Below are 27,547 nucleotides of genomic sequence, written 5' to 3' on the forward strand. Positions count from 1 at the left end.
ATTCACCACCATATTTCATTCAATGCACATTGCAATAAAAGCAGTGAAACTGGAATTAGCACCTGGTGCAAGTAGGTGAACATCTCTTAAATCAAGCCCTTCATTACCTTGCATGACAGGATCTACACCTGAATTATCATGTCTAGAGATGTTTGATTACAAGTTTACTATTTTCATTAACAAAATTAGTTTGTTCACCTCCAACATGAAGTAGTTTAGACATGTGCTTTGTGTACATGAACCACATAAGACATGTAGTCTCACCCTAGGCAAGTCAGTTTGCCTCTGTTCACCCAGCAGTGAATGGGTACCCGGAGGGATAAGTCATATCACTGTTAACATTCTAGTGCCTCACTTGGTAATAATGTGAGCATCTACAGATGCAAGGAATAATGTGCATTATAGATAGCTATTATAATTATACTTAGTCTTTATACTGTGTTATCCATAACGAGGGGGGCATCCATGAATCCCAACCCCTGCCTTATGGCAAAGGATGATTGTACATCACAATATATTTGCAATTCCAGTTCCAGTATTTCAATATATTGCAACATAATTTATTTGTCGACACACAGCCCTACAATTGCACCTATGGGTCTTCCTCATGGATGTCAGGATTGGCTTGAAGGCCTTACCCCTTTTCCTCTGCTGCAAACACTTATTCAATGTCCACAGAACTGTTTAAACAGTCTATCTCCATACTTCACCCACAGATATGAATTTAAAAAAATATGTCTAACTACCCCCGCAAAAAAAATCTAGCTGTTTGATCACAATCACATTCTGAAGATATAGTATACAGAGATGGGCTCTCTACAAAACCAATGTCTTCTTTTCTTCTTGAGTATTTCACTTTTCAAGTTCGGACTTGAAGCTGTCAGTATTCAGTGGTGGGGTTGATTCTAGACAAAGAAGATACTTTGTCTCCATGTTTTCACCCAAGGCCTCCATATTTTCTGCAAACATTAGAAAATATATTTAAGAAGTTGTGACAGTCACTTTGGGCATAATGTACATTATATTCATTATTGAACTTCGTTAACAGTAAAAATATTTCAGTGAGGTAACAAAGGCATGGTGGGGTATAAATGATTTATTCTCCCACTTTCCAGATTTACATCCACTTCAGTGGTGTATGGCCGTGCATCGGCCATATAAGGTAATTTGTTCCAAGTTCATGTGGACCAATCAGAGATGGACATTCTTACATGAGGTAGGATAATATCTGTTATGTTGAAGTTCTTTAAGCATGCCTGTGCATTGTGGAGACAGATAAGCAGCCTTATTGTTTATCAAGTGCAACAGGCTTCATAATGGCAAGTACACATTACATCCTCTACTGCATAAGAAGATTTTAGACTTAAGAATCAAAATAACAAAACGATTGAAATGATAAGATAGTTTTACCTTTATTGCTTGAAGCTTTCTGCATCTTCTTGATTGACGTGTCATCAGGATCCCTGCAAGTCACAGAGTCAATTGAGCTGGGCTGCTCGGTGGATTCAAGTGTTGGGAAAGAACCTCTCAAAGCATCGAGATACCTGTTTGACTTTCGCAAAGTCTCAGCTGCTGATAGAAGAAATGATTTGTATGTTAGACTAAGTGTTATAGCAAGTAAATCGTTTTTTTGTTTGACCCTTAAACAAATGCTAGCTAAGCAAGCCTAACAAAATACAAAACTAAAACAGTAAAGATGGCAACAAAAACCATGAAAGTGCAACATTTTTGTATCAGGAAAGTTTGACCTCTAATGCACATGTACATTACAACTCACTCTTTGTTCAAATTTCTGACCAGCTTTGAATTGCCTCACAGAGAATAAGTATTGAATGCCAAAACAAATGCAATCAATCATTTCATACTTATAAAAAGTAAACTAAACAAGTGTGCACTCAAGTATGATGATCATAAATACCAAACAACACGACAGACATGCTTTAAAAAGGCAAAGTAACTTTTGTTCAAACAGGAAAATGTCAACATGTGGTCAAGACTTCCTCTTCCATGTGCGCATGTGTAAAATCGAAGTTGCAATCTTTTCATCTTTTTTATCCAGTTTCAGCAATTTAAAGTTGCTGATTTTATTGTTCCAGATGTGCAGTAGTGCTGATTTTATTGTTCCAGATGTGCAGTAGTGCTGATTTTATTGTTCCAGATGTGCAGTAGTGCTGATTTTATTGTTCCAGATGTGCAGTAGTGCTGATTTTATTGTTCCAGATGTGCAGTAGTGCTGATTTTATTGTTCCAGATGTGCAGTAATATGTTCGTGTTGCTACTTCCACAATTACTGTGGGTTTATCTGCGTGGGGGAATTTTTTCTTGGGTAGGTGTTCTATGTTTGAAGAGAGAGTACTCTGTAGGTCAAATGAAGTAAAACAAGAAAACAAAGCCATCAATATCGTCCTGCAAAGGCAAAATACTCGCCATGAATATGTCAATTGGTTATAACAATGTCAAATGTTTTGGTGTGTATATAGCTGTGAGTGAGTCAGTTTCGTTTTATGCCACCCAGCAATACTCCAGCTTGCTGTAAACATTGAGTCTGGACCAGCTAATCCAGTGATCAACAGCATGAGTATCAATCTATGCAACTGTGATACAATGGTAAGTGTCAACCAAGTCAGTGACTACACATCTCTAGGGCATATGTTCCACTGAATCTCCACTATACCCTGGATGTATTTACAACTCAGCCCGATGATTTTATTACCTCCCTTTGCTGGCTCTGCATTCTCACAGTAGCCGATCAGCTCAGATGCATTTACAACTGAGCTTGCCAGTATCAACAAAGATAGCGATCACAGCTGCGAACCTTTCTGTTATTTGAACATTTGTACCCAACAGGGTCTTGGTTGCTTAGAGATTGATGGGATTCGAACCACAGACCTTTGGAGCTGTCAAGATACACATGAGGATATCATCTGTGGGATGACTGCATGCTCTGCTTCAATGACAAGGCAGAGGCCATACATGGTTTCTGGATAATGTAAGGATGCCATCTGTGGGATGACTCCACATCATCATGCAACTGCACACTTGAATAATGCTTGAATAACGTCTGAAAAAAAAATTAATTGAAAATGAAAGCAAAGACTCACTGTTTGGATCACACTGATCCACTGATGGTGTTTGCCCTGATTTGTAGTACTCCTTTCGGCCAGTTTCATCAGTATCCTGTTCGTGGACAATGACCTCAACCCTTTCCTGGTCAAGTGGGACTCTGTCTGCCTGGCCACCCGTGGCCTGATCTCCGAAGTCCTTTGTCCAAGGTTGTGCTGGAACAAAGATATTAAATAATTACTGAACTAACTGCAGTGAACGGATGAGAGAGAAAGCAAAGAAGAAACTGAAAAAAATTGACGTCTTTTTTGTTTAGTGATGCATCAAAAATATAAATTGTTGTGCCTCCTATTTCATATGAACTAATTTGTTCTTTTCATGCTGAAATACCTCCAAGATCACATAAGTTAATTGTAACCATGGTTACATCAGTTGAGTCGGTTACTATAGCATTAAGTTGCCAAGGGTCCTGATCCACAGAGTTTGTAACATTGTGACCTGATGTATCTTTACAGATTATCATAAGCTTTAGAATGTCATAGCGCCATGACCATTTTGTTGATCAGGGCCGAGGAATATATACGTTTCTAAGATGCTTCGGTGAAAGATCAAAGGCACCGACAATACTTTATCAGACCATAATGTGCATTTTGCATTACGTCACAATGTGTTGATGTCACTGCGCCATTCCAGTCTGTCCCCTCGTAATTGAACTTTTTTGCATTACGTCACAATGTAACTGACGTCACGATGGATGTCAGTTGTCATCGCCCGTACAGCCTCCCACAGTAAACTGCATCGCATCCCATTTCTTGGTTTGCAGTTGCATCACACAGCAAACATCACTGGTGGAAACATTACGTTTACAATACTGATCTAAAATTTTCGTTGGTAGTAGATATGAGATGGTCATATTGCCTTGTATGGTTTAAGAGAATCACAGATGTAATTAAAATGATCTAGACAAGATATTTAACCCGAACATAAACCGTCAGCAAACTGTTCATCATTTGTTTTTTTAGTAGCGTTTGTCTTAACGTAGGGGGCTTACACGTCAAACGAACAGCGCATCAGTTAGCGAGGATTCTTAATTTAGGTCACAGACATCGTCGTTTGTTTTCTGCCCTAGATTAACTGAAATTAGGCTTCGAAATTATTAAATATGGCATCTTAGAAAAGAAATACAGTTCGTTCTACCACCATGTATAGTGTAATAAAGCACACAAGGATGTTTTCGCCCTGAACTATTATAGTTAAAGCATGAGGAAGCTTGATGTCTGAGTGTTTTAACGATATGATAGTTCAGGGTGAAAGTGTGCTTCATTACACTTCACATGGCAGTAGAACAAACTGTGTTTCTTAAACCTTTAATCTGCTGGTCCTGGTGTGCAAGGTGGAGCAATTTGCTTTGCACAGTTACTTGGACAAACCAGAAACCGATGATCATGGGTTTGAATCCAGGTAATAATGATGTGATGACGTTTGTTTTAGGGTGGCACCGTCAAAGGTTTCAGTGTTGTAAATGTCTGAAACCAGCATCACTTAAGATGTATTTCATCATTTAGATGAACCACAACAATATAACTGGCCAGGTATCTCTGGGAGCTGGCACTATAAAACCAGTTTAAGTCTGGGCTAGTATAATCAGCCACATATACACATGCATGAGTACTGTCATATGAGCAAAACATTCTCAAGTACAACGTTAAACCCACTTTCACCTCACCTTACACACAATAGAACATTTAACTCAATACTTAGTCTGTTTTGGAGGCATTTTAGAAGTTGCTGAGCTGAAGGTGACGGAACAAATTTTATGGATGATCAACTTCTTTATTTTCACAATAGCGACATCAGATGGATTCAGCATGCTTGAAAATGGTATCAGAATCCATACCGAAACAAAGCTATTGTGAAAATAAAGACGTTGATCATCCATAAAATTTGTTCGGTCACCTTCAATACATAGTGTTGAAATGGAATATTGCTGAGTGCACAATCTGTTGCAAGTGAATAATTTCTTTGAGAAAGAAAATAGCATAAGAAATGATTTTACCATAGAGAGAAATTCACTTGGATAATTGGCTGCAACTTCCGTGTCAAGACACGCTATTGCCAGTTAATGTGGACACAATTCATGATATCTCGACCTGATACTCATCTTACCCATGCCCTGTATCTCCTCGTCTTCCACGTGGACCTCTGAAACAAATAAAAAACTACTGCCAAAGAAAACTTCAGCAAAGTTCATAATACAATAATCACACATCAGCTGGTGTAGACCAGCGAAACTCGGGGTCAGAACGTATCTTCATGCTTGTCGTAAGAGGCGAGTAACGGGATTGGGTGGTCAGGCTCGCTGACATTTTTGGCTGACACATCAAGATTTCCCAGTCGTGCAGACCGATGCTCATGACGGTCATCACTGGACTGTCTGGTCCAGATGTGATCATTTATAAACCCCTGCCAGCTGGAAACAGTGCTGAGTGTGGCATAAAACTAAACTCACTCACTCACTCTGGGGCATAGGCATGTCCTTCCTCTTTAGGCAAATATGCTCTCTCAGTCCATAGAAGGGTTAATCTGTTACAAGACATAACCATGATGGCAAGGTTAAATCCTCTTTCATTGGCGTATGTACAACTAAATGTTCTTTTTAAAGGCGTGAAGGAGACGTCATTCATCTACCTACTGAAACTGATCAGGTTTTCGACACTAAAGTCATGTAATGACAGCCAAGTCGTTAAATCGTTGAAATTCAGCTGCAGTCTTTTTCACCTTAAACAGACAAAGTCTGCTATCATTATCATTACCATGGTAACTGAGAACCATGGTAACCAGACTCACTTGTACTTTGCAGGCTTTGCAAAATGCAAGTGACTTTATCAGAATGCATTTAAAAAACTAGACATTAAGCACATAAAATTTATTTGATTGCCACCACAAGTACAATTCCTGTAGTGGTAAAGTTGAGCAGACATTTATACTATAAGCATATTCACGAGAGGCTGTCAGTGTATTAAGAACGGAAGAAGAGATCTAAAGGATAATGTGAATGGTTTAGGCTGAAGACGTGAACCAAAGTTTTTTTATGTCAAAATGCATGGATACACCATGTTCACAGTATTGACTGCCCTGAAACCACTAGGGGACCCTTCGTCATTTATGATGATGATTTTTATGGAGTTGCACGTACAATGCGAATGACCCCCAATAAAATTCATGTGCAAAGTAAAAAACGCCCCTGCTTCTCATGTACAAATTCAGTGAACCCCCTCCAGAATGTGTACAAAATTGTTGGTCCTCCATCTCCCCAGAACTAAAGGGTGACAAACCCCCAATCCTATAAATTATGAACGGTCCATACACAAACCTACAAATGTCTGGACTACCTGCAACTAATCCTAATGAAGCCCCTTATCAATTTTGTAACAGGGAGAGGACATTGTTTTAGGCTGAAATCTAATTTTCTGAAAAGAAGAAAAAACAGATATAATACCTTACCATCTGAAGGATATGGAGGTGGATCCTCGATCACGGGAACTCTTGCATAACCTTCAACCTCTGAAATGTACATGCTTCAAATTCTTTTATACCAGCCACAACAAGACACTAAGCACATAACAAATCAGAATATATAATATTGGAACCACACACCAGTATGAACACAAATACTACCAACGCACATTTACAATAGATCAAGAGACAAAGGTTGTATGAGCCTTATATTCTTATTCAAACTGCCCATGGAGAGACAGGCACTGATTGTGACGGACTTCTAACCCACAATCTCCATGAGTCATGATCAAGGCAAAATGGTTTAACTATGTCTGGAGTAATTGTTTTGTTAATATTTACCTTGTGGTCGCACCAGCGATTCATTGCTGTCATTTGGTTCAGCTGTATGAAAACACAAACAAGGCTCTCATCAAATGGATGAAGATATTGTCAGTTTTTGTCAGAATCTTGAAAACTGGTCTGTCAGGTTGAGTTAAGATGATCAGCTGATGTCAGAAATGGCACATGGCTTATGATATATTATTGTGCAAAGCTAAAGGCTAACACACAAAATGTATATTGTAAAAACTCTAAATATCCAAAGGCACCAGTTGACAACCAGAGACAGAAAACTTATTGCCATGGAAATGGAAAATATATTCCACAAATCTACTTGTATCAAAAGGCACTAGCTGACAGCCTGCCCAATGTGTGTTCAAAGATTTGTGCATGATTACTTATTAGTTTCAGACATACAGGGTGGACAAGGCACCATCATGAACCAAGTGAAAGTCAAACTTGTTGCCATGGAAACAGAAATATATTCCACAAATCTACTTGTATCAAAAGGCACTAGCTGACAGCCTGCCCAATGAGTGTTCAAAGATTTGTGCATGATTACTTATTAGTTTCAGACATACAGGGTGGACAAGGCACCATCATGAACCAAGTGAAAGTCAAACTTGTTGCCATGGAAACAGGAATATATTCCACAAATCTACTTGTATCAAAAGGCACCAACTGACAGCCTGCCCAATGTGTGTTCAAAGATTTGTGCATGATTACTTATTAGTTTCAGACATACAGGGTGGACAAGGCACCATCATGAACCAAGTGAAAGTCAAACTTGTTGCCATGGAAACAGGAATATATTCCACAAATCTACAAGTATCAAAAGGCACCAACTGACAGCCTGCCCAATGTGTGTTCAAAGATTTGTGCATGATTACTTATTAGTTTCAGACATACAGGGTGGACAAGGCACCATCATGAACCAAGTGAAAGTCAAACTTGTTGCCATGGAAACAGGAATATATTCCACAAATCTACTTGTATCAAAAGGCACTAGCTGACAGCCTGCCCAATGTGTGTTCAAAGATTTGTGCATGATTACTTATTAGTTTCAGACATACAGGGTGGACAAGGCACCATCATGAACCAAGTGAAAGTCAAACTTGTTGCCATGGAAACAGAAATATATTCCACAAATCTACAAGTATCAAAAGGCACTAGCTGACAGCCTGCCCAATGTGTGTTCAAAGATTTGTGCATGATTACTTATTAGTTTCAGACATACAGGGTGGACAAGGCACCATCATGAACCAAGTGAAAGTCAAACTTGTTGCCATGGAAACAGAAATATATTCCACAAATCTACTTGTATCAAAAGGCACTAGCTGACAGCCTGCCCAATGTGTGTTCAAAGATTTGTGCATGATTACTTATTAGTTTCAGACATACAGGGTGGACAAGACACCATCATGAACCAAGTGAAAGTCAAACTTGTTGCCATGGAAACAGAAATATATTCCACAAATCTACTTGTATCAAAAGGCACTAGCTGACAGCCTGCCCAATGTGTGTTCAAAGATTTGTGCATGATTACTTATTAGTTTCAGACATACAGGGTGGACAAGGCACCATCATGAACCAAGTGAAAGTCAAACTTGTTGCCATGGAAACAGAAATATATTCCACAAATCTACTTGTATCAAAAGGCACTAGCTGACAGCCTGCCCAATGTGTGTTCAAAGATTTGTGCATGATTACTTATTAGTTTCAGACATACAGGGTGGACAAGGCACCATCATGAACCAAGTGAAAGTCAAACTTGTTGCCATGGAAACAGGAAAATATTCCACAAATCTACTTGTATCAAAAGGCACTAGCTGACAGCCTGCCCAATGTGTGTTCAAAGATTTGTGCATGATTACTTATTAGTTTCAGACGTACAGGGTGGACAAGGCACCATCATGAACCAAGTGAAAGTCAAACTTGTTGCCATGGAAACAGGAAAATATTCCACAAATCTACTTGTATCAAAAGGCACTAGCTGACAGCCTGCCCAATGAGTGTTCAAAGATTTGTGCATGATTACTTATTAGTTTCAGACATACAGTGTGGACAAGGCACCATCATGAACCAAGTGAAAGTCAAACTTGTTGCCATGGAAACAGAAATATATTCCACAAATCTACAAGTATCAAAAGGCACTAGCTGACAGCCTGCCCAATGTGTGTTCAAAGATTTGTGCATGATTACTTATTAGTTTCAGACATACAGGGTGGACAAGGCACCATCATGAACCAAGTGAAAGTCAAACTTATTGCCATGGAAACAGAAATATATTCCACAAATCTACAAGTATCAAAAGGCACTAGCTGACAGCCTGCCCAATGAGTGTTCAAAGATTTGTGCATGATTACTTATTAGTTTCAGACATACAGGGTGGACAAGGCACCATCATGAACCAAGTGAAAGTCAAACTTGTTGCCATGGAAACAGAAATATATTCCACAAATCTACTTGTATCAAAAGGCACTAGCTGACAGCCTGCCCAATGAGTGTTCAAAGATTTGTGCATGATTACTTATTAGTTTCAGACATACAGGGTGGACAAGGCACCATCATGAACCAAGTGAAAGTCAAACTTGTTGCCATGGAAACAGAAATATATTCCACAAATCTACAAGTATCAAAAGGCACTAGCTGACAGCCTGCCCAATGTGTGTTCAAAGATTTGTGCATGATTACTTATTAGTTTCAGACATACAGGGTGGACAAGGCACCATCATGAACCAAGTGAAAGTCAAACTTGTTGCCATGGAAACAGAAATATATTCCACAAATCTACTTGTATCAAAAGGCACTAGCTGACAGCCTGCCCAATGTGTGTTCAAAGATTTGTGCATGATTACTTATTAGTTTCAGACATACAGGGTGGACAAGGCACCATCATGAACCAAGTGAAAGTCAAACTTGTTGCCATGGAAACAGAAATATATTCCACAAATCTACTTGTATCAAAAGGCACCAACTGACAGCCTGCCCAATGTGTGTTCAAAGATTTGTGCATGATTACTTATTAGTTTCAGACATACAGGGTGGACAAGGCACCATCATGAACCAAGTGAAAGTCAAACTTGTTGCCATGGAAACAGAAATATATTCCACAAATCTACTTGTATCAAAAGGCACTAGCTGACAGCCTGCCCAATGTGTGTTCAAAGATTTGTGCATGATTACTTATTAGTTTCAGACATACAGGGTGGACAAGGCACCATCATGAACCAAGTGAAAGTCAAACTTGTTGCCATGGAAACAGAAATATATTCCACAAATCTACTTGTATCAAAAGGCACCAACTGACAGCCTGCCCAATGTGTGTTCAAAGATTTGTGCATGATTACTTATTAGTTTCAGACATACAGGGTGGACAAGGCACCATCATGAACCAAGTGAAAGTCAAACTTGTTGCCATGGAAACAGGAAAATATTCCACAAATCTACAAGTATCAAAAAGCACCAACTGACAGCCTGCCCAATGTGTGTTCAAAGATTTGTGCATGATTACTTATTAGTTTCAGACATACAGGGTGGACAAGGCACCATCATGAACCAAGTGAAAGTCAAACTTGTTGCCATGGAAACAGAAATATATTCCACAAATCTACTTGTATCAAAAGGCACCAACTGACAGCCTGCCCAATGTGTGTTCAAAGATTTGTGCATGATTACTTATTAGTTTCAGACATACAGGGTGGACAAGGCACCATCATGAACCAAGTGAAAGTCAAACTTGTTGCCATGGAAACAGAAATATATTCCACAAATCTACTTGTATCAAAAGGCACCAACTGACAGCCTGCCCAATGTGTGTTCAAAGATTTGTGCATGATTACTTATTAGTTTCAGACATACAGGGTGGACAAGGCACCATCATGAACCAAGTGAAAGTCAAACTTGTTGCCATGGAAACAGAAATATATTCCACAAATCTACTTGTATCAAAAGGCACTAGCTGACAGCCTGCCCAATGTGTGTTCAAAGATTTGTGCATGATTACTTATTAGTTTCAGACATACAGGGTGGACAAGGCACCATCATGAACCAAGTGAAAGTCAAACTTGTTGCCATGGAAACAGGAAAATAAAAATGCTACAAATCCATAAAAATCAAAAGGCACTAAATGACAACCTTCTCAATGTGTGCACAAAATTTTGTGAATGAATACTTACCAGTTTTAGAGATATCCGAACAAAGACAGTACAATGAACAGTCAATATCAAACTTGTTACCATGGAAATGAACAAAAAGAGAAAAAAGAAATTCAAGATATCCCGAAATACTAAAAGGTGCTATTTGACAACATTTTCTCTGCAAGTGCAACGTTTCGTGAATGAATACTCATTAGTCTTAGAGATATGTTCCAGACATATGGACTGATGGGTGTATGGACAGACAAGCTGATTACTAATCCCAAATGTATTATTATACAGTGATAATATCATACAGAATAAATATTCTGACTAATGAAACATATTTTAGTCTGAAGACAACCAACCATACATAATCATCTTCAACCCTGAGAGTAACAGCTCTGTAGCTGAGTGTCAACTAGTTAACCACGTTGAAGACATGGCTGTATTTACCTCATGGGGTCATGGTGTTTCTTTGATACTGCCATGATAGCACAGTAATATTGCTAAATATGGAATAAGACCATATTCTTTCACTCGCTCATTCACTCTACTGCACAGCAATAATGGTCATTATACGGTGACTTTATTTACCCACTTGCCTACGCTCAAAGCGCTAAAACATTATAACCCTGGTTAACCAAAGCTGTCTGTGAGACACCAGGTGTAGTCATATGGCACATCCCACCGGGTACCCATTCTCTGCAGGGTGAACAGGGGCAATTTTACACAGAGACACCTGCCTAAGGAGACACCATGTGTGACATGTGCTTCACTGTGGGGCAAGACAGAAGTCCAGGGAACTCTCAGGAGTCGAGCTGCCAAACATGGTCACCCATCTAAGGACTCTCTGCATGACAATGGTTGTCTTTCTTCAACTGATTTATGACCTGGACACTATGTACAACACCACAACAAGATGGTAGCTGAAGATGATAGTGGCATTTTGAAATTATACTAAATCATGCAAGATGCGAAGGAAAAGTTTACTTACGTGAACTGTGCCTAGGAGATTTTCTTTTCCAAATCTTGTATATAATGGCAGTAGATGATCCTACAAGTAGAACTAGTGTAGCTATGGTGATAGCCAGTATAGATGTGATCTGAGTGTTTGTTGATCTGGAAAGAAAACAACAGTCTTCTCTAATTAACCTGGTATGTGATGTCAAAGTGATACTTCCCTGTCAGCAGGTATTATAAATAGAGGATACTAAACTCGCTTCTGTGTAATACCATTTTCATTAAACAACTTAATGATTTGGTATCAGACGAGTGAAAGTGAGTTTGATACTAAATCTTTAATGAGTTTAATTGAAAATGGTATTTCACAGAAGCGAGTTTAGTATTCTGTTTATTACTCGCCAGCATAAATTGGACTTTCAGCTTTCAAGTCAAGCAAGGTCTAGTTAATATTGCGACATCAACATTAGCATTGTAACATCACAACTTTGAACCATTTTGACGTCATACGTCAAGCAGTATTACACTAGTGTAATATTGAAGTGAAAATATTACACTGCAGTATCTTCAACGGGCGAGTAATAATAAATCATAATTTAAATATTGCTTATTTTGATAATATTACACAAATGGTAACATATAAGATGTATAGTCTCACCCTAGGCAAGTGAGTTTGTTCAAAATTGCCTCTCTTCACCCACCAGCAGAAAATGGGTACCAGGTGGGATAAGGCATGTAACCACTAAAGTGTGACCTCTGACCACTTTCTAGGAGGCAATGTTTATGATTCTGTATCCAAATATTGTTCTCAATTTACTGTTGAAATATTTTTGAATGTTTGTTGAAAATAACAGATAGTGTTTTGATGGAGATTGATTGAGTCTGTGGCTTAGAGGCACGTGTTAACATGAAATCAAACTTGACAAATGAAGATAGGTTTATGATCAAGCACATAGCATCTCTGGTGATATCCTTTGGCAACAATAGTTTTTGTGGTCATGGAGAATGAACTGGTTTATGCCGTTTTATCATTTTTCTCCTGAGATATCACGGCAATCAGTACATACTCACATCTGTACCAGGTATCCAATGATTGATAATATGAGCATTGATTTACGTATCACAATTACAATTTTTCGTGAGGGACAACTACATCATCTAGACATGGTAAAATGGACACCAACCTGTGGTTCGGGGGTTTCTCTTCTGCATCAATGTCATCATTAGTCATATTTTTTCCTGTAATAAAGCAGTGAAACTATAAATCCATATAGAGATTATTTAAGGAAATTCTAAACAGAAGTTCCCATGAGGTACCCATCTCACGACTGCACAGAATTAACTAATAGATAGATTAGATAGATTGGATATTTATATAGCGCACATATCCACGCACTAGTGCATGCTCAAGGCGCTGGTATTTTTCCCTCGATCACTGGATGTCAATCTCAACAGCACATCATATTTCAATCTCAACTCCCTGGGGAGTATACAACTCTTGCTGCCACTAGGCGCACCGAGTTTATTGTGGCTCTCTCATCCTAACGAGGTACCAAATTGACAGCTGGGTGGACTGGGACACATAGTCACAGCACTTTGTCCAAGTTTACTGCACGTTGCTGTACCTGAAACTAGGTGTATGCACGTGTTCATGTGGCCACCATCTGGTCTTATACCAACGGATTCGTGGGTTCTTTTAAGTGCACAGGGTTGTGTACTGTACACTAGGGGTTGTGACAACACTGAAAGAGTCTGCACACAAAGTTGACTCCAAGGTTTTTACACCCGGTCACAGGTGGGCTCGATCCCGAAACCTCAAACTCGCTGGATCACTAGCCTGGTGCCTTAGCCAGCTCGCCCACCATACCCCAATAAGATTTTGTTTTAGCAGCTGAACTCTTTGTTATTGAGGTGAAATGTCAGGCACCTGCAAAATAATCACAGACAATTCACTGTACAAATTCTAGTACTTTTTGGGGTTGAGTCCTATCCGGGATTCAAACCCGCACCCTCAGAGTCAGGCACCTAATTGCCAGCACACAAAGTTAGCTGTGCCCGCTCAGCCATGTTGCATCTGACCACTTCTAAATGGCATTGAGTAATCATAACAATTGCTGCTGATGAAGGTGTGACTACGTCAATCAGTCAGTGACTGATATATTAAGTCATATTTTTGAACAAGCAAACAGAGCTGATGTCCTATGCTAACATAGAATCACCAAAGGGAGATAAGCACAGGTAGCTTTGGACCATTTGTAACTTGTAATTACCAAAGGAAAACAAGGACAGTTTGCTGGACGCAAATTTTAGTCCAGAATCTCACACGGATTAATGATATGTTAGCTCTATAATATTCATTAGATAAATCCAAGATGGCTAACCTGTGATGTTCTGAGTGACATTCCTTTGTAAAGCTGATGTTGTGTTCGTTTCAGATGTTGACGAAGCAGGCGATACAGCTGCGGTGACCGTCCCCGACGGACTGAATGTAACAAGAAGTATCATTCACACTGAACATTCTTTTGAGTTGTAAGTGATAAGCAAAACATGAAAACAAAATCATTTACAAGTTTCAGGAACCATTACGCTATAGCTTAACAGATACAATTTACATTCCAGTTCTTTTCAAGGACTGATAATACATCTTTTGCATGTGGATGGTAAAATATTAATATGAACCACTTTTCACTAGGCAAAGTGAAATCTGAGCACCTATCGAATCAGAGTGTAATCCTCAGAGTTATTCCCTTCAAAAAACACACTGACTGATTTGTAAATACATTTGTAGTACATTTCATGGCAAAATGGTATGCGCAAAGCACTAGAAGCTTATCCCATCGGGTACTCATTCACTACTGTCTTCCCCTGTTGCTGTGGTGGACAACAATATTCAGTAAACTACATGGCACACTTCAGCAGAATTTGTAACACCATCTCACTGTGATACTGGCGATATCTTGGAAACACAGGGGCCAGTGCTGTTCTCAGGTTTGTGGGTTCCTATCGGACATGGCAAGCAGACTCCTGGGGATAAAGTGTCAAAATAATGTAGGCATGTTCAACACTTGATTCACTAAAAATTGTAATTCGGGATTAACAAGAAGAACAAGTCATCTATATTCCCGCAATGGCAAGATACTCATCATGAATATATCAAATACTTTGCTGGAAATGATCATGATCACGATCATGATCACTGAAAATTGTGAAATGAAGCCAAACATGCTTGGAAATGCAAAAGAATATTTTATTCAGAAATCAAAACCTACCAAAAGACACCAGTGTACCAACTCTGTGCCAAGTTTGGTGAAGAAATAGTGAACATATTCAAAGCTCCGTCAAAGCTAAATTTGTTGCCATGGAAACGCTAAAAATATTTTATTCAGAAATCCAAAACTACCAAAAGGCACCAGTACACAATCAACCCTATCCATGTGCAAAATTTTGTAAAGAAACATCGAACAGTTCATGAGTTCTGTTCTGGAAAAGAGCACAACCACCAATTTCAATCTTAGTCAAACTTGTTGCAATGTAAACGCCAAAAATATTTCATTCAGAAATCCAAAACAACCAAAAGACATGAGTATGCCATCAGAACTATTGTTCGGAAAGGTCTGTAAAGAATGTATGTTCTCTGACACCCTTGGTTGCATAGCAAAAATACAACCGCTTTGCATTAACTTTTCATGCTGCCCTAGATTCAGTGCGACATTTGATTTTCATTTTTGTGGTAGTGACAAGATAAATGGATAGCCCTCTCTAACTGATATGTTTTCAACTAGAATAGCATACAAATACAAAAGAAATAGAAACAGATATATTTGAGAGATTTACACATTAACATTTAACATTTGTTGAATAGACAGTGTTTTTATGTAAGTTTTAAACGCCATTGCTTACAGGTATACTTTACATTTCTCATTATATTGAAAAGGGGATTCTATGTCTAGTGGGCTAAAGGGAACTTCTAGTTTAACTTTTGCTGTGTACCATCTATCTATGTGCCAAGTATGGTAAAGAAACATTGAGCAGTTCTAGAGTTATGCTGCGGAAAAGAGCACTTCCACCAATTTTTAGTAAAAGTCAAACATGTTACCATGGAAATGTAGAGAGTATTTTCTTCAGAAATCTAAAACTACCAAAACCGCCAGTCCATCACTAGACCTATCTATGTGAAAAAATATTGTACTGTTTGAAAGTTCTATTCCAAAAATGAGCACTACCACCAATGTCAGTTGAAATCAAACTTGTTGAAATGGAGATGCAAAAAAATTTTATTTTTTAGAAATCGAAAAACCAGCAAAAGTCACCAGTTCACCACCAGCCTATGTACATGTATGTGCCAAGTTTGGTGAGGAAACATTGAACGGTATTAGAATTCTGCTCTGGAAAACATGAATGCCCATGGATGGACAGATGGAAATGTTGCGGGGGATAAACAAAATACAAATATATATACATATAGTTTTATGTTTGACTGTTTTGTTAAGGTTCAGAAAATAACCTTTTCTGTATGCTGCAGATGAGGTCATGACTGAATAGTTCAACAATCTAAGGAAATTCTTACAACATTTAGATGATTGTAGTTACTTTGACAGTTTGCTGAAGTTTAAATAGGCAGAAAGTACTTTATAGGGTAATAAGATATACTTTTTGCATTACATCACACTGTCAGAACGCCATCTTCTCGTAATCAAACATGTCTTAGTGCTTCACTATAATAGCTCAAGGCAAAACGGTACTTCATAACACTACACATTGCGGTAGAGTGAACTTATTTTGTAAATATTAGTACATTTTCCTTTTTTGTTTCTACAACAATGGTTTAACAGATACTGGCCTCAAGACATGGCACTCTGAATAATAAACTGAAATCAAGTTTGCTGTTGATGCAAAACTGAAAATTTGTAACCATGACCACTGGCATAGTGAAACCAGTTTTAAAAGTGAGAATTAGAATATCCAGGCATGACTAAGGGAGGCAACTCACTGAACATTAAAGAATGAATAAACTCAATTTCTTGGTACTCTTTTTACCACTGCATATGAAAGACTTCTGGTTAGCCATAAAGGGAACACCATTTTTTTAAAAAAAATCCTTGTGGATAATTAATACCAAGCGCTTAAAAGTTGCTAAAAAGCTGTCTGCTTCTCTCTCACCCGCAAACAAAATCACAGACAGGTTATGTAACTCTGTCGCCAGAGCCCTGCAGTGACATCATAGAAGAAACGATTTTCAGTCAGTTGTATAGACAATGTATAGGAAGCTCATCATTTTGCTGATTTCTCGACGTCACCAAAGACATGCCCAATTGTTGTGTTGCCGTCAATTGCTCCTTGGGGTCGGGTCATGGTGTCACTATGCACAGATTTCCACAGGACCCCATACAGGCCCCCCTAAGTAATTGAAGGAATTACAGCAGATTTGAAGGAATTGCATCTCAAATGTAAACAAACGCAGCCCACTTGCGAAACAATTGCAGCGATATCGGTAATTTAGCGGTAATAACAGAAATACATCGGCCCTATCGGAAGCAATGTCGGTAATACTGGAAACACGATCGGCCATCTTCGGAGATTTTTCGGTCGCGAGCGGAAACTCACGCAGCAAAACATGGCGTCGTTGGAAGAAGCACCCGTCTCGGTGAGATTTGTTTTTAGTTTCTACTATTACTTTTTTATACTTATCCATCTTTGACCACCCGTGTTGAATGCGTTTAGGTATGAGGTGTTGTCGGGGCAATAGCTTATGTTTTTAGGAAAAGATAGTCACTCTAGGAGAGCGTCACAAGTCATGCCCCTGTAGTTTGTTTACATCTGAACATCGAAGTCGTGCCGATGATTACGAACGTGCGCCAGATATAACATCATTTTTTTTGTAAAATGTGTTTAAATTTGTCAATTGCACTTCGTAGCAAGAAAAATTATGGCTCAGAAACTTCTTCATGGCGCACATTCATGATGTTTGTAATCATCGGCACGACTTCGATGTTCAGATGTAAACAAACTACAGGGGCATGACTTGTGACGCTCTCCTAGAGTGACTATCTTTTCCTAAAAACATAAGCCATTGCCCCGACAACAACACGGGTGGTCAAAGATGGATAAGTATAAAAATGTAATAGTAGAAACTAAAAACAAATCTCACCGAGACGGGTGCTTCTTCCAACGACGCCATGTTTTGCTGCGTGAGTTTCCGCTCGCGACCGAAAAATCTCCGAAGATGGCCGATCGTGTTTCCAGTATTACCGACATTGCTTCCGATAGGGCCGATGTATTTCTGTTATTACCGCTAAACTACCAATATCGCTGCAATTGTTTCGCGAGTGGGCTGCGTTTGTTTACATTTGAGATGCAATTCCTTCAAATTTGCTGTAATTCCTTCAATTACTTAGGGGGGCCTGCCATAGTTTGTGCTTAAATTGGTTGTTTGTGTCTGCGAAGCGAGCGTTGTTGAAGCCTGTGGTATATACTAAATCGGATGGTTCGCCCCTACCACGCTTCCAGGAAAGAAAATGGAGTTCAAGTTTCATCAAGTTTATAAAATGAAGACTGCTTACTACACATTGCTCACCAAAACAATTTTGCATTAATAGAATGCTTTCTTCCTCGGAAGCAAGGTAGTGGTCAAAGTGACAATATTATCATAAGTAATATTATAATATATTGACTCCCACCTCGCTTCCAAGAGTGAAATTGTTATGTTATAATCAATGCCATGTAAAATCCTAATGTCCATCAATAAAATACATATGTTACTACCAGTAGAAAGTAATTGTCCATTTGTAAGTCGGTGAAAACAACTTAAATAGCATTCATCCTCAGACAGCGCGTTGCCATTTTCAAAAATTGTGAAGTCACTGACTAAAGTCCATTTGAATTAATGAGATTATGATTTGTTTTCATCAAGTTAGAAAATCAAAACTACTTTCTACTAGTAGTTAAATATGTATTTGAATCATAACCAAAAGGAGTTTGCATGATGCAACCGGTATCATAACATAAGCGAGGTCGGGGTCGAAGTGAAAATGCTGCGTGATAAATTTCTTCACTTGCTAAATTCACTTGGTTTGTAACGTTCATTCACCAGTATGTAGACACTTGTCAATATACGTCTTTATACTTGGTCTCATAATCCTAATTACTTTCTAATCACACTTGTATGCATGTTGAAACTTAATAAAAAAAAGTGATCTGCAAATGTATAACAGGAATGTAAAATCTAGACATTTTATAGTTTGCCTATATGAATCACAATTTGCATGCATGCCCTAGTGTATGTCGTCTGCATAATTACACTTCACCATGAAAACAATGATTCTGTTGAAAGCTACGACAACTTAATAAAAACAAAATGCAAATATTAAAATTAAAGTTATAGGAGCAATGTCAGGCTATTACCTTGTTCGAGGAATGCATCCATCAATGTCTACAAAAACGAGTGATATATTCACCTGCAGATTTCCCAAGCGATGTGTCTGTTAACAGTCTAATATATGAAAAAGTGATGTATCATTTCAGGTTTTTCACATCGCTGTATAGTCTCATTGGTCACCCAAGATAGCACACCTGGTAACTAATTGCATAATGTGCGTCATTCTTTTAAAAAAAGTAATTTAGTTAGCCAATAATGAGCAATCAATCAATGTATTTGTGGTTAATCCTTTGAAAGAAATGTGTTGTTTTTACATAGCCACAGACATGACAGAGTGTATTCAGTATAGATTAGTAAATGTACATACATAAACACTACCTTTTGACAAATTACCCATTTAAATCCGAATAAAAGTAATTAATCAATCGGCGTGTTATCAGTTAATCCTTTGATCGATCCAGACACAAGAAATACCAAATGGGGACCTTTGTCGGGTAATCTAAGTGGCGTTACCACTAATTATACCTGTTACAAATTCATTAACTGAGCATCAAATGAATGATAACAAATAATGTGTAGGTTTATACCACTTAACACGGATTACACCCTAGCAGCACCAAGTAATTTTGACAGAAGCATCTATGAAAACAAGGGTTGTAACTCGGAAACTAGGCAAAGCAGGAGACAAAACTAAATGATAGTAGCTTGTGAGAACATATAGCTTTCGTTTTTCACAACAGCTGTCACAATTTCAGGTTTGTACAAACCTGTAAACGAAATAGTTTACCACCTCAAATGTAGATGAATTCTGCATAGACCCTCATATCTATACCTACTATTTTGTGACGGAGACGCGCCACTCTGATTTGTTGAAATTTTGTTGAGAATTGTGCACTGTTGTCCAAAAGGTCGATTTAAGGTAATTAAAGATCTAAATGAGCAGTTTTACTTATGGGGTTTCATTTATAATGATGTCAATGAGTAATTTATGCATTTGCACCCCCTAGTGTATATGTGATCTTTAAAGCACTGGGTCTCTCTGGTCACCTGCAGCAGCTGCAACAGACTCACCATTTTTGAGGTAGGTATTGCCTCCACACTTGACCTCGACACGCTGGCAGCTGCAGTGTTTATTCATAACCATCCTCTCACTCTTACATCTACATGGCCAGTTGCAGCCGGAAGATGGGTCCCGCTCACCACGGACAGTACCTGAAATAGATAGTGGGTGGGTGGGTGGGTGAGTGAGTGAAGGAGTGAAGGAGGATGTGAGTGAGACACTTTGATGGAGGGAGGGATTGACGGATGGAGTGACTGATATCTTATCCAGTTCTCGCAAATTTCCACCAACATCACCCCAAAGCAGCACCAGAAATGGGCTTTATACATTGCACCTAAGTGGGAGATCAAATTGTCCTAGCATGAGAAATAAAAACTTCAATCTGTTGGCTATATCACAGATGTATCAATGAGCTGAACCTTCACATGCTGAAAAGTATAATTCCTTGTGTTTACTGAATCTGGACAATTTTTTATTTTCAATTTTAAATAATACATTTCTGTTTCAGAAAGATTGGAGGGTTTTGTCACACTCGACATATTGATGATGCCCTATATTCTTCAAGGCTAAGAGGCCATTTCTGCACTTGTTTGAAACATGCCAATTAAGATCTTTTATGTATGTAACACATACTTTCATTCAGAGAATCTGAATTTGATGAAATTGTAGTTTCTTCAAAGTTGTCTCAGTGGAACAGTCCACAATAAACTTCATGTTCATAGTCCATGTCAGTTCTTACCCTCTGGGCAGGAGATGATGTAACATGGTGATGGGAAGTCGGAGTATGTTTTGTCTAACTGGTCCAGCCCATCACTGCATGGCACACACCGGTCTCTCTCACCGTCATGGAAACAGGGCTGTATCTGGTGACCTGAGTTGGTAAGGTATGGAAGATATATATATATATACCTTTCAAAAAATGTAGGGGAAACTGAACTTTCCATTTGGATAGGAAGTATAAGCGTTATCAAAGACAGACACTTTATGAACACACCACCATCTCTCTTTATCACCACTCCTGAACACAACACATGCACAATGCTGTAGCCCCATACACATGCATGGACTGTCGTTCTTGATTTTGCCGGCTTTCAAGGTCAATAAATCACTTTGGACCATATATTTTCACAATTATCTCGTATCGCATAGTTAGTTTCTAGCTGTTGTTATTGTTTGTAAATGAAAATCTTACACATGCAAATTTCACATTTACTGTATAGACAACTATGGTCATAAGTAAGTGCATGTGGTAACACACTCTCGAAACACTCATTATTATCATATCAGTATTGATTGACTGTGCTATCCCTCTCAGTTTCCGTACTCATAAAAAAAAAAAAGAACTTCCCCTATTTTCAAATGAGTGAGTGAGCAAGTTGCGTTTTAAGTCACACTCAGCAATATTCCGGCTACATGGCAGCAGTCTGTACATAAACGAGTCTGGACCAAACCACATATGCATCGATCTGCACAATTGGGAACCAATGACTTGTGTCAACCAAGTCAGCGAGCCTGACCACCCGATCCCATTAGTCGCCATAATGAAATGTGCAATAACATAAAGCAATGTCTATTTTTCAAACAGCCTAACTATTTGCACTTGAGTTTTCACTATGGGATAGGCAATTTGTACAAAAACAAAATTTGTACAAAACACTGTACAAAAGAATCTAATGATGCATTAGTCAATGAATGTTTAATGGTACGTTAATGCTTTATTAAAGTTTGATACAACAGGGTAAAGAGCATTGAAAAATTTAATTTTGAAACATATGATTCTGCCATAGTCCAGATAAATCCTTCCTCATATGTTATTAGCAGTGTTTATTGACCTGTCTACCTTCAGCCCCAATGAAACCTGGGAAAGACATGCAGTTTTTTTACGTGTGCCCTTGTGAAAAAGTGTGCCCATACCTTACGATGATCAAATTAATTAAAACTTAAAACATTACAATAATTAAGTCATTTTTTAATAAATCAGTAAACATCATGTAAACTTATAAACTTGAAAGCTCAGTGTTCGATTTAACAGATGATGACCTACTTGCACAGGGTGCAACCTATTATAAAAGCCTAGATGCACCTGTCAAATTCCAGTTGCACTCCTTTATTGGAATATGTAATGAAAGAAATATGCGATTGAATTATTATGATGCTTTATTCAGAAGTTTATTCACTCAAAAATTGACTTGCACCTGGTTCAATTTATAGTTATAATTAGGTTGCATGTTGTAGTATTGGGTTGCACTAGTGCAACTAACAAGCACTAAATGAAGCCTAGGAGCTTGATTTCTTAAACACAATCAAGACTGCAAGAATAGCTCAGCTTCACTTGTCCTGGACTCATAAACTAACCCTCATGCTATCTTATCATCCAAAACAGGATATCCTGTTGTGTGGACTGGCACTGACTATGGCCGAGTCTACTTTAAGCTGTGAGAGTACCACTGATATTTTAAAACAGTTTGGTCATACAATCAAGGCCCCTTGAAAATACTTCAACAATGCTTTTCAATTAATACCATGCCATGGCATGCAAACTGTATGCAATTTTGACCTATAAAACTATGTAAAACTTATATAAAACAAAGAGCAATCTTCATTTGACACGTAAGAACGAAACACATCACAAGTTAAGGCCATATTTTGAGCGGTACTTAAAAAATTGCATTCGATAAATTAATGAAGCACAATTAATTATAGTACTGCTGCCAATCATTTTTCTTATTTATTGTGGTGGAAAGGAATCATTACTGTATAAATAGCTGTTTTCTCATAACTAACTGTCACAGTTATCACCGTTCAGAATTTCTCATGCCATTCATGAAATAATACATCTATTTATAATACAGTCACCTCAAATAATTGATTGTGTGACTAGTTGAGTTTCTTTTACAGTAGATTGATAGGAAATGAAACAATTATGACTTGAGAACTGAACTTACTCTTATATAGATTGTGCAACATCAACCACCCCCACCCCAACCCCCAACAAAGTTAAACTATTTTAAAGCGTTCATAACGTTTCCTCAATTTTTCTCTTAGTTAACTTACAATGAAGAATTTTCTATTGATGTCCTTTAATGTTATCAAATACGGTGAGAAAAAAAAACAGAATTGCCATTGACTGGAACTGGGTATATGTGATACTTACGTATTGGCAATAACTGTTCGCTTGCCAGTAGTGTTGGAGGACACAAAGAAAATATCAGTTCCTTTGTGATTATAGAATTGTACAAACCTTCATCACAGTACTCAGGTGCTAAGATGGGTACACAATTCCGCAGAGTTCCGTTGACAAATGTGTACTTGCTCATCCCATCATGGACCTCTTGGTGTTCAATCTATATCAAGGTGAAAAAAAAGTTTACATTAAAAAAGAAAAATGATCATATGACAACATATGGCACAAGGAGATACATCTCCTGAATAGGTCCTTACTGTAACTGTCATTTAGAATTTGAAATTTACACAATTCTGATAGAATAATCAGAAATATCTCTTGTGACTGAAAGAGACATTTTACACAGAAAAAGAAATTTATAGTGTGTCATACAGATACTGAAAAAAGTACTACTGTCTAGTGTATGCGGAATTCATCTCGTAAAAGTCTAGAATCATACAGTCTATTTCTGGAGTTGGAATAACACAGAGAATGAAATATTTGTGGAGTGGGTTAGGCAGCTGATTTTGTGTGCTGGTGATAAGGTGCCTGACTGAAAAGATATGAGCTCGAATCCAAGGTAGGACTCAACCTAACAAAAGTACAAAAGTACTAAAGTACTTCATTCTGATAGTGCTGTATTCAATGTTAGAACACTGAGAGGAGCATACGCAGTCCTTGGCAACAAAGTGTCGCAATTACGTCATAAGGTATTGTGATGTTATTTGTCAAGTTTCTGGGGCTGTATTCTACAGGTAGGCCATATATTTTATGTTACCTTACCTCACACATAAATGTCACTATCTGATTGGCTGAGTGCTGTTCTGCACCGTAATACACCTCACTGTCAATAGCACCTCATTCGATATCGTGGTAGTTACATTCTTTATGTCGAATAACATTAAATGATGCATGCTGTTGTCTTGTCACATCTCGCTTCTTATGAGAGTTATCTCCCATATCCTGTCCATATGCGAGGCCCACCCAGGGTGCAGCGAGGACAAATACTAAATGCTCATTTGTTATCATACTATTAAAATATGGTATCCATTTATAATAAATGTGTTACGTTTGGCAAAAATTGTTATGCATAAACATGCATGTGCATATATTGAATTATAACTAGCCAAGACAAGGATGCCTACTGTAGATTTTACCTTGCACGACACCATTATCAGATGTACTGGCACTACTGGTAGTACAGGCAGGTAATCAGACAATGACTGACAATCATTTTGTTGCCTGACATTGTCAGAGAAGTTAGAATACCGGAAGTGACGCAATTTCAGCCAGCCAAATTCTGTGTGGAGCGATGTTCATTCAGAATACACACTGCTACCCCCATTACATAACGAATTGTTTGAAGTTGAAAAAGTACATAGTCAGAAATTGAACTTATTAAAACGCTGTCTGACAGATGAAGTGGGGAATGAAGATAAATTCATTTTTCTTGTCCGAGTTTACCCTTCACCCCTATGCATGGAAAATGCCACGCGGATTTTCAAGAAACGGCGATATTGAGTCATTGAGTCCAAGCAAAGTTAATGTCCAATGGGTTGTGATTAAAGATGTTAACGACGATTCGTGTCGTTATTTTGTAGAAACAAGTATTTCGTGAAAATGATTAAATTGTGCAACCCCCTCTCTCAAAAAGCTGTAGCCGCCCCTGCTTTTGCAAATCTAACGCAAAAGTAAACTTTGAAAAAAGGATTTTAAATGTTTGAAATTATTTCTAATGAAGCATAAACTTACTTCTGTTCCAGCTGTAACCGAGGCTGCTGTTAGTACAACGAAGAGCAGATGTGGAGTACAAACATCACTCATCTTGGTATATTCTCACAGGGCTGGAGTAATCACGTGGTAGGCTTGTGTGTAATAGTGCACCCGTTTCAGTTTATCTACAGAAAAAATAGAACACAAACAAACAAAATAAGTATTCTTTTTACACAGAAAAAAAGGAATTAGTTTCGACAGTAGATATGTGGTACCTTCGTATTCGGCAGATGCTGCTGTCTTAAAAATCTGTTATATTTACATATACTAGTTTATCCAGATCGGATCGGAACGAGGACTGATGAGTTGTAGACAACCTAAGCTGCATGATGAGTGAGTGAATGGGTTTACTTTTACGCCGCACTCAGCAATATTCCGTCTATATGGAAGCGATCTGTACATAATCGAGTCTGGACTAGACAATCTAGTGATCAACAACATGAGCATCGATCTGCGCAATTGGGAACCGATGACATGTGTAACTCAGCGAGCCTGACCACCCGATCCCGTTAGTCACCTCTTACGATAAGCATAGTCACCTTTTATGGAACCTGTATAATGATGATACGCAACTATTTACTGTGTACTTTAATGTTTGTCTGTGAATACATACTTCAAAATAAACATAGATTCAATTTACATTACATTAGATTAAGCAATTTCTTTCCTTCTTCAACGATCCGTGAAGATCCGTGTAAGGACTGATCTCTTCGGCGACCATGTTTGTGGTAAGGGGCGACAAACGGGATCGAGTAGTCAGGCTTGCTGACACATATCATATTATCCCAGCAGATCGCGCTGTTAATCACTGGATCTTCTGGTCCAGACTCGACTATTTACAGACCGCCACCATAAAGCTTGAATACTGCTGAGTGTGGCGTTAAACTAACTAACCAACCGAACAATCATACTTTGGAACAATCGAGAACCTCTACTGTCTGGATTCCGGGTGCCTTCTCTATCTTTCACACAGTTCGTTTCCACTCAGGGGTAGCCATAACTCATTCACTGAGGTGCACCTTCGTCCTTTTAATACTTCACGTTGCCTATCTAATCCAGAAAAACTTCAGTTTTTCCCCTGAAATTTCTGTGTGGTGATGAACAAAACAGCACCCGTCAAAATACAACGCAGTTTGATTTTCCCCCGATACTTATAGACCTGACGTCAGAGTAAGTCTTCGCATACACGAGACTTCAAGAAAATTAAATAATCAGTTTCACATATAATTAAAAATAACGCTATAATTTGAAAACACAAAGGTTTACGTTTGACAACAGCAATTTCAAAAACAACAACAAACCAACTTGTATCTAACAAAGACATGTGTGTAGGTATATATAGGTATTACCTGTGTCCCTTGTCAAATGGCGCTGCACACCTATGCATTTGCACAATGAAAGTGTGTCGAGTTACCTGTAAACAGATTACATTTAGATCCCCTCTGGGTCGTGGGCGTTCTCGTTATTTGTAGTAACGATTTTAAGTGGTATGTAAAATTTATCCCTCAAATAGTCATAATCCTTAAAATACTTTATTTTTAAACCTGTTTGAGGGGACTATATATGATCCAATTCATATGCTAATCTGTGGCCATGGAAGGTGACTCACAGTCAGTCACTCCTGGTATTGCTCGTTCGCTGTCAGACAGAATATCTCCTGCACAGTGTCCCTGCAAGGCTCGGTTTGATAACAATGTTGATAGTATCTGTATGACAATAATTTATCATATACCCCGCATGGGTCCTGTGCAACTGGGGTGAGTGAGTATCAGTTGGGGTGAGTGAGTGGGTGGGTCGAGGTATGAGTGGGTGACTGGGCGACGAGTGAGTGAGTGATTTGGTCGACGAGATAGTGAGTGAGTGGGTGCTTGGGTTGACGTGATATTGAGTTAGTAGGTGGGTGCTTTGGCCGACGAGACAGTGAGTGAGTGAGGGAATGGGTGATTTGACCGACGAGATAGTGAGTTAGTGATTGGGTGCTTTTGTCGACGAGATAGTGAATAAGTGAGTGAGTGGGTACTTGGGTTGACGTGATATTGAGTTAGTAGGTGGGTGCTTTGACCGACGAGACAGTGAGTGAGTGAGGGAATGGGTGATTTGACCGACGAGATAGTGAGTGAATGGGTGCATAGGTCGACGAGATGGTGAGTGAGTGGATGATTTGGCCGACAGTGCGT

At 38.6% G+C, this 27,547-nt stretch overlaps 1 protein-coding gene across 3 annotated transcripts; it reads right to left on the bottom strand.

Annotated features, from left to right (window-relative positions):
- Positions 1-774: 774 nt before the first annotated feature.
- LOC137268163 (uncharacterized) lies at positions 775-26,531 on the bottom strand. Of its 3 annotated transcripts, none has more exons than XM_067802694.1 (15): positions 26,282-26,531; positions 25,350-25,495; positions 23,676-23,778; positions 21,174-21,305; positions 20,446-20,586; positions 14,939-15,023; positions 14,381-14,481; positions 13,184-13,238; positions 12,034-12,158; positions 6,922-6,963; positions 6,568-6,627; positions 5,230-5,265; positions 3,102-3,278; positions 1,411-1,569; positions 775-959 (listed from the first exon to the last, which is right to left on the bottom strand). In XM_067802694.1, exons 2-15 carry the CDS (start codon positions 25,419-25,421, stop codon positions 853-855), a joined length of 1,395 nt encoding a protein of 464 aa, XP_067658795.1. In that variant the 5' UTR covers positions 25,422-25,495; positions 26,282-26,531; the 3' UTR covers positions 775-852. The 3 variants fall into 3 exon arrangements, with proteins under 3 accessions (XP_067658795.1, XP_067658794.1, XP_067658793.1); XM_067802693.1 differs by having other exon boundaries at positions 1,411-1,572; XM_067802692.1 differs by having other exon boundaries at positions 1,411-1,572; positions 26,300-26,525.
- Positions 26,532-27,547: the final 1,016 nt, after the last annotated feature.

Source organism: Haliotis asinina, chromosome 16 (genome assembly GCF_037392515.1).
Source record: "Haliotis asinina isolate JCU_RB_2024 chromosome 16, JCU_Hal_asi_v2, whole genome shotgun sequence".
In the NCBI taxonomy this organism is placed as follows: Eukaryota; Metazoa; Mollusca; class Gastropoda; order Lepetellida; family Haliotidae; genus Haliotis; species Haliotis asinina.

Coding starts and splice junctions, on each gene's coding strand:
- LOC137268163 (XM_067802693.1), bottom strand. CDS start 25,421: ATGAGTGATGTTTGTACTCCACATCTGCTCTTCGTTGTACTAACAGCA. Junction 23,779..25,349: donor CGGTTACAGCTGGAACAGAA/GTAAGTTTATGC, acceptor ACCTTGATATAG/ATTGAACACCAAGAGGTCCA. Junction 20,587..21,173: donor CATCATCTCCTGCCCAGAGG/GTAAGAACTGAC, acceptor TATCTATTTCAG/GTACTGTCCGTGGTGAGCGG.